This window comes from Gekko japonicus, unplaced genomic scaffold (assembly GCF_001447785.1).
Source record: "Gekko japonicus isolate JY-2015 unplaced genomic scaffold, Gekko_japonicus_V1.1 scaffold40, whole genome shotgun sequence".
NCBI classification, from domain to species: domain Eukaryota; kingdom Metazoa; phylum Chordata; class Lepidosauria; order Squamata; family Gekkonidae; genus Gekko; species Gekko japonicus.
The window spans coordinates 160,085-169,834 of NW_015172554.1; the positions used below are offsets into that span (position 1 = coordinate 160,085).

General features: G+C 48.3%; 1 protein-coding gene across 1 annotated transcript in view; it reads right to left on the reverse strand.

Annotated features, from left to right (window-relative positions):
- The window catches only part of FAM129B (family with sequence similarity 129 member B), a 137,770-nt gene that overhangs the window by 13,886 nt on the left and 114,134 nt on the right, over positions 1 to 9,750 (reverse strand). The window contains exons 8-12 of the mRNA XM_015421168.1: positions 9,004 to 9,166; positions 8,293 to 8,480; positions 3,192 to 3,347; positions 657 to 773; positions 304 to 408 (exon numbers count right to left, since the gene is read on the reverse strand). Of these exons, the coding sequence (XP_015276654.1) occupies positions 304 to 408; positions 657 to 773; positions 3,192 to 3,347; positions 8,293 to 8,480; positions 9,004 to 9,166 (729 nt within the window). The remainder of the gene's footprint in view (positions 1 to 303; positions 409 to 656; positions 774 to 3,191; positions 3,348 to 8,292; positions 8,481 to 9,003; positions 9,167 to 9,750) is intronic.

Consider the following 9,750-nt stretch of genomic DNA (forward strand, 5'->3'; position numbering starts at 1 on the left):
CTCCTCCTCCTCCTCCTCCTCCTCCTCTTCTTCTTCTTCTTCTTCTTCTTCTTCTTCTTCTTCTTCTTCTTTTTGCAACGTGACCACAAGCAGTACCATTTCTGAGCTCTCAGACCTGTCTCTGGCTGCTCACTGTTAAGAAACTAGATGGATATTTGGGCTGGACTGGCAAGGCTGGTAGGAGCCATGGGAGGGGAAGTGCCCAGAAACCCTGCACGTCAAGACCCTGCTCTGCCCACAAGCTCCACCTGGGCTCCCAAGCAAAGCGGGAAAGGGGGCTCCCCCACAGCAGCTTTTCCTTACCCCCTTGCAAGTGGGCGCCAGTTTCTTCAGCAGGAGGATGGTGATCTGCTGCAGGGCTTCCCGGAAGAACTTCTTCCGCACTGTGCTGCTGTCGTAGTCGTATTTCTGGGGAGGGAGAAGAGAGGGGAAACCGTTTCACACGACAATCCCAGAGTCCCAGGTGGAGAAGAAAGGGAGACAGGTTGCACTGCTCTCCACACCACACAGGGCCTCATTAACACACGGAACCTTTATGGGCTTCCTAAATGGGGACACACCATTTGGGGGGGGGCCGCCGTCCTCTTTCAGGAGCCAGACCGTCCGCTGGATCTGGCTTCAGCGCGATGGTATCGAAGGCCCAGGGGCAATCCTACCTTGAGCACCCGCTCTAGGATGCGCTGGATCGTCTTGCAGAGCTCATCCTTGTCCGCTGTTTTCCCCAGCTCCTGATGAAGAAGGGTCTCAAAGGTGTAGACGGCATCGTCCATTTGCTACAGTGACAACAAAAAGAAGCGTTGGTGAAGAGTGGCCATAAGGGCAGGCTGCCCTGTGACGGTAGTTGAAGATGACTCTCCCAACACCCGGAGCCAGTTCCTAAAGTGGTTAGAGGTAACCAGCAGGGCAGGTGGAATGCTGCCTCCAACAGATGTTGGATCATCTGCTGCTGAGCCCTGGCTCTGGGCCATTCCTGGAAGGCTTAGAAGCGGTTGCTCAGAGAGAGGGGATCAGGAGGGACTGATGTAGTTTAGAGGGAAGGCCCATGGCCAAAGCATGACCATAGGAAATGCTCACTCTTCCATGCACACTTTCAGTCCACACAGGTCCCAGGGGCTTAGCTGATGCCTCATAATGCACTACAGCACAATACACATCACAAATGGCAGCCCCATGTCCAATCTGCTCTTCCATCTCTACATTAGAAGAGAAGAGTTGGATTTATTCCCCACCCTTCACTCGGAGTCTCAGAGCGGCTTGCAATCTCCTTCCCTTCCCTTTCCCCCCAACAGACACCCTGTGAGGTAGGTGGGGGCTGAGAGAGCTCTTTTGAGAACTGCTCGAGAGAACAGCTCTGAGAGAACTTGTGGCTGACCCAAGGTCACACCAGCCAGCTGCATGTGAAGGAGTGGGGCATCAAACCCGGTTCTCCCAGATTAGAGACTGCCACTCTTAACCACTACACCAAACTAGCTAATTCAACTTGCCCGTATCTGGATGTCACAATACTGTGCATGTGTTTCCCTGCCCCTTGCCAGTGGCAGCCAAATAACTAGACATGAAAATGAGGGGGGGGAAGAGAATGTAGAGACATCACAACATGAGTAAGCTGCATGTGATGTTATGGAGGAAAGTAGACAAAGTCCCCGTTTTTAGCAACTCCCTCTTCCCACCACCTGGATATCACTGAATCCTCTGCAGTGGCTGTCGGGTGGTGCAAGAGGAGTACCAGTAAAAGGCACTGGTTGTACTGAAGGAAAGCTGCCGGTACTGGCAAAACAGATCTACAGGATCCAGCCCAGAGAGTCCCTGTAGCTTCTCCATATTTCCCCCACAGGTTTTAAAAAAAACCTTGAGGAAGGTGAAGGGGGGGGGGCTGTCCAGGCTCCCTTTTGGTCCAAAAAAAGACCACCTAAAACAAGCCACCACACACAGAGAAATGTGTTGCACAAAATGGTCCCAGCCACTAGGGGCGATGGTGGCATACTCACGGCCTACTGCAGGGCCAAAGGGAAGGCAGTTCAATGCCAAGTGTCAACTACACTGTTCTCAAACTGGAGGATATTTTGCAAGCAGGAAGACATTCCCAGCCCCTGCCCTACCCCCAATCAGGTGCAAAACAGGTTCTCCCTATAAAAGTGACATTCCTGGGACATCCAATAAAACCGACTGGCGGTACAGACAAAACGCTGGGTTACACAGAGGGCAAGTGTCCCCGCGGCAGGTTCGGGGACCCCAGCTCCTGCACCTTTGCTGAAGCTAAGCGGCTCTGGCACAGGGTCAAGGCCTGTTTGGGAGGCCTCCTGGGCAGCTGACCTCCATCCCCCGGGGTTCCATGAGGGAAGACAGACAAGATGCAACTGCAAGAAACGATACCAGCAATAGCAGAGCAAAATTCAGGTCCTGTAGCACCTTAGAGACAGACAACATTTCCCAGGGTATAAAGCTTGGTCAAAGTTCACTCACTTCATTGGATGCAGATACAGTATCTATTGAAATGAGATCCGACTTGCACAAGTTTACTCGTTGGAAACTGTTGCCAGTCTCTAAGATGCTACTGGACTCTAATTTTGTCTTTCATCTTCTACTAACATGGCCACCCACCTGAAACTATAGTCATGTTAGCAACATTCATTGCTAGATTAAATCAGTTTGTGGTGTCAAGCACTGACTTCTAAGGGGAATGTGACACATTCAGAGATTGCGTTTACTGGCAGCTGTTAACCACGGGAATAGGTTAATATTCCATTGGAAGAGGCAGAGAACCTGAATTCAAGTTTCTATGGGGCAGACAAGAGAGGGCCCTTCGCATCGCTACCCCGCTTTTGGGCTCCCCAAGAAGAAGAAGAAGAAGAAGAAGAGATTGGATTTATACCCCGCCCTTCACTTGGAGTCTCAGAGTGGCTTACAAACTCCTTTCCCTTCCCCTCCCCACAACAGACACCCTGTGAGGTGGGTGGGGCTGAGAGGGCTCTGACACAAACTGCTCTTTTTCAAGGATAGCTGAGCCAGAGCTTGCGACTGACCCAGGTACAAGTGGAGGAGTGGGGAATCAAACCCGGTTCTCCCAGATTATAGTCCGCGCACTTAACCATGACACCAAACTCCCAAAGGCCACGTGGCAGGCCAGAAGGCTCTGAATGAAATGAACCTTCCTTGCGATCCAGCAAAACTGTCCTTCCAGCATTCCCTACCTGCCTCATCAGGATCTGAGCTCGCTGCTTGAACACCGAGGCACTGGACACATCGAATCTCTGCTGCAGCCCTTCCAGCTTCAACTGGTCCATCTTCTCATAGCAGGGCTGCATTCTGACTGGGTGGAAAGCCAGCTGGGAAAGCTTGGCCATATACTGAAGAGGTAAAAAAAAAAAAGAGGGGAAAGAGGCAAGGTTGACAAAGCCTTCAGGGTTCAGAGGCAAGTCCAACATACCAAGGGCTAGGGAGAGACCAAAGCCAGCCAATGTGTACAGTTAGGGAAGTGAAATGGGAACCCAAGTAGACCTGAGTGTCACCTTGCAAAAGCGGACGCTGCCTGGCCTCTGAGCGTTTGTTCATGATGGCCAAATAGAGCCTCCATATTCAGAAGGAGTCTACCTCTGAATAGCAGCTGCTCACGTAAAAGCAAGAGAAGGCTGTTACCTTCCTGGGAGCATGGTGCCTGGACCCACGGGAGGCGAGATATGGATTAGATCTTGGTCTGACCCACCAGGGCTCTCACGACGTTATAGAAGTGCCAGAACCTCTCTCTTTCATGAACATATAAGTGGCACCATCAACAATTTAGTTACAGTTCCTGTGGGAATTCCGACATAAGTGCCATTCAAGTTTTGAGATTCCTTCTCAGGCAAAAAGATTGTCATAGTCAAGCCACCAGGCCAGAAAACAGAGGCAGCACAAATTCTGAAGGGGCTTGATATGTAACCATGGCTGCCCCTGGATCCTGCTTCAGGCAACATTTGAAAATCTAGAATGATATTTAGGCATTGAGATTGTCTCCACAAGCTGCCCTCCAAAACGCCTCCTGAAGGCATCTCACCACCACACTGCTGCTGTCTCTGCCAACAAGAGCAAGCGCCAGAGCCCCTTTCTTGCCAGCCCACAGCTGCAGCCAGGCGGGGGTTCAGAGTCTGGTATCCCCAACTTCATTCTTTGGGAAACAAGGTAAAACCTCTGGAGAGCCCAAAGAGGAGCCTGACACCAATTTATTGCTTGCATGATTTGTGAATGCATGCTGGTTTCTAACTTGACTCCCCCCAGGGAGGTAGAAACAACAGAGAGATCACGGAAAGAATGCAAACAATGAAGAAAACAGCCGTGATGTATAATGCAAATATATGTTTAGACTGGTGTTTTGCAGAGAGTAGTATTTCATCAACAAGATGTACGCATCCACACTAACGGAATTTGCATATACTCCCGTTTCACATAACCGCTTTATCTACGTGAGCTGCGTGAATAACATCGGTTTACACATCAACCATTCTAACCCATGAACGTTAACACAAAACATTCTTCCCTCTTCAATGAAACACTGAAGCATGTAAAGAAAATTTTCATTATACATCACGGCTGCTTTCTTCATTGTTCCCCCCCCCCCAAGGGAGGAGCTGTTGTTTGCAGTAGAACATCTACTTGGCATGCAGAAGGTCCCAGGGTCAATCCCCGGCATCGCCAGTTCAAAGGACCAGGTTGTAGGTCATGCAAAAGACCTCTGCTTGAGACACTGGAGAGCTGCTGCCAGTCTCAGCAGACAGTGCTGACCAAGGGTCTGATTCAGTCTAAGGCGGCTCCAGTGAAATACGACTGAGAAAGGAAACATGGCTATGCCACAGATTCCAAACTTTGGGCAGGAACGCACAGGAATGGAGTTCCGGCTGGCCCCCAAGTTGGCCACGCCCAGCAGGAACTCATTAGCGTAATAGGCCACACCCAACAGCAGAAACGCATTAGAATTGGCTACACTAGGGGTAGTGCTTAACATGCAAAGGAGTTCCTGCCACAAAAAAAGCCCTGGGTTTTGACCACAAACAAGGTCAACAGAATAAGTAACATGGGTGTGTGGCCTAATATGCTAATAAGCTGTGCTGTCAGGGCTGTGGCCTAATATGCTAATGCGTTTCTGCTGTTGGGTGTGGCCTATTATGCTAATGAGTTCCTGCTGGGCTTTTTCTACAAAAAGAGCCCTGAAAAAACCTAATATCACATACACAGCTTGGAAGGTGAGAGAATACATGAACACATGAAGCTGCCTTAGACTGAATCAGATCCTCGGTCCATCAAGGTCAGCACTGTTTGCTCAGACTGGCCGTGGCTCTCCTGGGTCTCAGGCAGAGCTCTTTCCCATCACCTACTGCCAGATCTTTCCCACTGGAAATGTTCAGGTTTAAACTTGGGACCTTCTGCATGCCAAGCAGATGCTCTACCAATGAGGCACAGATCCTGGGTAAAAACGATCTACACACATCTGTCTATAATGGATGAATCAACAATTTAGTTACAGTTACAGATTTAGTTGCCCATCCCAACCAAAACATAAGAGTGAGCCTGCCTGCACTGCTACTACCCCTTCGAGAGTACCAATCATCACCCTGCTCCCCTTTTTTATATAAATGTTTTATTGCTTTTCACTATAAACTACAAATCTACAGACTACAAATTCAGCGTAGCAAGGTACAGTAATGATCTATCTTGCGCTTTGGATGTTTCCAAAAACAAGTTCATGTTTACAATATACCATTTAATTTCTAAGTAATAAGTATTCAAATAGAAAGAGCAAAAAAAATCTTAATTTTTGTATCGCATATGGGCAATAATATAAATTCTTTAAAGTCTACCATAGAAAAATCTCAGATCTTCATTTGGATATCTTCTTGTCTTTGTGCTGCTTCTTCTTCTTTTGCCAGGGGATTTTAACCTTATAAGATCTGGGTGCAGCAGCACCCAAATCAGAATCAAAGTCAGAGTCAAAGATTTCACCCAGGGACACCGAAGTAGATGAAGAACTATCAGTGGCTGACGCCTGATGATCACTGTTTTCTTCTGTCGCCTTCTTTTCCTCTGCTTCTTTTCTTTTTTTTTGTTGGAGTTTGATGCTGCTTCAGGAATGCTTCTGCTTTAGAGAGAGAGTCAATCTTTTCCTTCTTCTCTTTGTAGTTGAATATAAGACCTTCTGGTAAAATCCATCGGTATTGGACATTGTTCTTTTGAAGGAATGTTGTGATGTTTCTGCATTGCTTCCTCTTCTTACATATTTCGAATGGAACATCTTTCAGTATTTTTATCTCTTCCTCTTGGATTTTTAATGTTGTGGCAGTAGAAGCTTTAAGTATCGAGTCTCTTGTTGATATTTTTGCAAATTTAACAAATATTTTCCCTGGAAGATTATTTTTTTTCACAAACTCTGGATAAGTTCTATAAATCATGTCTGTGTCCGCTTCCAATATTTCAGGTTTGCAGAGGGGGGGGGGGGGCCAATGCTTCCCTTAGGATTTCTCTTAAATTTTCATCTTTTTTTTCTGGTACCCCTTGAACTCTTAAAACATATAGGGATCTTTCCACTTGCAATTGTAGTAATTGTTGCTTTTCAGAAGCTCTTTCTTTATCAGCAATGTCCATTCTTTGACCCATCTCTTTGGTCTTAGTTTCAACCTTTTTTTAGCTTTTTGACCATCTACTCTGATTTGTCTTTGGTCTCCTTCAGCTCCTTCTGCAAATCATCAAATTTCTTATTGAGATTCATCAGCTGATCCAGCAGGGGGCGCAAGGCTTCAGAGATTGTACCAGCTAAATCAGTGGTAGTTTCCGGTCTTGTGACGGGTGATGCTGTACTGGTGCTTCCTGTGGTGCCTCTGCCTCTGGACGCCATTTCCACCCCTCGCTGTGACATTGTTTACATTAAGGTAAAAGTTCTTAAAAGTTCTAAGGTTTCTCTCTGGACTGAATAACGAGCCCCGCTGCGATCCGCTTGGGTTGGGTGGGTTTCTAACAGCTTATTGTTGGCTTGTTTCCCATTTCGCTGCTTTTTGCGCTGTAGGGTAGGGTTCTTTCTCCCGAGAGTCCCCCCCTTTCTCTATGGGGTTTTGCCGTGTCACTGTCAGTTCCTCTACCCTCTTTACTTTTGTCTTTCTTTTGAAATTTGGTCACTCACTATTTTTTTTTCCTGGATGTCATCCCGTAGGGAGAGTCTTTTTGCTTAAGTCCTTGCGCGCTCTGGTCCAGTAACGTCTCTGGTCGCCCGCCATTGCTGGTCTCGGGGCAGCGGGACCTTAAGGACCTAGAAGGAGCCTCAATCCTTCAGCTGTGGCTTCGGGAGCGGCTCCTCCAGTGCTCAGGGCTAGAAGCTCCCTACAAGAGCTTCAGGGGGGGATCGAAGGCTTCCGAACCCCCTCCCTGCCGCCTTGATCCGAATCGCACCCATCGGAGCTCAATGGAGTGCATTCATTCGTGAGTCGCCGAAAACCGGAAAAGTCTTCACCCTGCCCCTTTTGATGTGGTCTGTCCAGCCTTCTGTCAGTCAGGCTGTTGGGATACGTGTGCAAGTTCTCTCCCTGATTTCATGAAAGAGTTAACATGTTTGGTTACGTAATTCCTAGTTAACCAAGGGCCAATAGAGAAGGTGGCAATATTCGTAATGAGTTGGTATTGGAATTCTCTATTGGCTAATTGTTCGACTGAGGATATGCCAGGGGCGGGGGCTTTGAAGAAGAAGAGAAGAAGAGATTGGATTTATACCCCGCCCTTCACTACCCAAAGGTGTCTCAGAGCGGCTTACAAACTCCTTTCCCTTCCCCTCCCCACAACAGACACCCTGTGAGATAGGTGGGGCTGAGAGAGCTCTAACAGAAACTGTACTTTTTCAAGGACAGCTCTTATCAGAACTATGACTTGCCCAAGGTCATCCAGCCAGGTGCAAGCGGAGGAGTGGGGAATCAAACCCGGTTCTCCCAGATTAGAGTCCGCGCACTTAAGCACTACACCAAACTGGCTTTGGATAACTTTTACTGCCTTTGTTCTCTCTCTTGCTTGGGGCACACAGACACGAGGTACAGTCATAGAGACAAGATGTAGATCAGAAAGCTAGACGGGATGTTTATTGTTTTGATCTCCCAGTTCCCTTTTTCCTGACTACTTAGTAAACTATTATCTCTTAAGGTGAATACACAGGTGTGTGCTGTGTTTCTTTTACTCTGCTATAGTAAATACCCAACAGAAGCCCACTTCGCGATACCCTCCCCCTCTAGACCTCCAGTCCCCATCGTGCTTCCTCCACCATGCTCTTCTAGCCACGAGTCTTACCTCCCCCAGCTTATCCATTCCCCCTTCATTGACGATGTTCATGTTCATGTCCGTGACCTCCTTGAAGAAGACCTCTCGCACCTCGGCAAAGCCCTGGCTGGTGGGAACCATCAGCGCCTCCAGGATAGAAGGGATGTAAGGCTGGACGTGGTTGCGCACGCATATCTCAGCTTTGGAAAGGACACAGGCTGGTCAGGGAAGGAAGCAGCAGGGAGGTTAGGATGGATCCAGCTGCAGGACATCTCACATACAATGCATGTCCAAGCCACTCCCACTCTTCCATGGTGAAGCCGGGCAGGTGTTTTGCCCTGGCCTCAAAATGGATTTTGCTCTGTTCTCCCTTACATTGGAAATGCAGATGCTGGGTGAACAAGCAAGGAAGAAGAGGAGGAGGGGATTGGATTTATACCCCACCCTTCACTACCTGAAGGAGTCTCAGAGCAGCTTACAATCTCCTTTCCCTTCCCCTCCCCACAACAGACACCCTGTGAGGTAGGTGGGGCTGAGAGAGCCCTTTTGAGAACTGCCCTTAGGAGAACAGCTCTGAAATAACTTGTAACTGACCCAAGGTCACACCAGCCAGCTGCATATGGAGGAGTGGGGAATCAAACCCGGTTCTCCCAGATTAGAGTCTGCACTTTTAACCACTACACCAAGAGTGGAACGAGACCTGATAGCACCTCCCCTAGCAAGCAGCTCTCTGCCCCCTACCTTTAATTTTGCTGGCCAAGTGCTCCTTCGATTGGATAATTTGGTCCATATCTGTGCGGATGGTGCTTTGCATGCTGGGACGCTGATGCTCACATGCTGTCACAGCTGCGTCGTAACTGGCTCTCGTCTGGTCATAAACCATCCTATACACGGCATCGGAGACCTATGGAGGTGGGATGGAGAACGAAGAGAAAACAAGAGAGTATTTCTCTGTGAAACAGGGAGAGAATCACCCATGCAGATCTAAAGGTAAAGGTAAAGGTTCCCTTGCTCGAAAGCCAGTCGAATCCGACTCTAGGGTTGCGGTGCTCATCTCCGTTTCAAAGCCGAAGAGCCAGCGCTGTCCGAAGACATTTCCGTGGTCATGTGGCCGGCATGACTAAACACCAAGGCGCATGGAACTCTGTTACCTTCCCACCGAAGCGGTACCTATTTATCTACTTGCAATTTCTTGCTTTCAAACTGCTAGGTTGGCAGGAGATACAGATCTAAGGCTGCAGCAAACCCCCCCCCCCCAAAATACTCATGGTTTGCAACTCATGACAGATTACGCAAGAGAAAGAAAGCTAACCATTCTAGCCATTCGAAACAGCTACGTTCACGCCAACAATCTACATTCTGCAACGAGAAAATCTCCATTCTGCAACCTGTACATGCACATTCGTCCCATTTCTTGTGATTTTACCAGCCAAAGGGAGAGACAAAAAACGCTGCCAAGCTCTACCCCCACTGCAAATCATATTCATT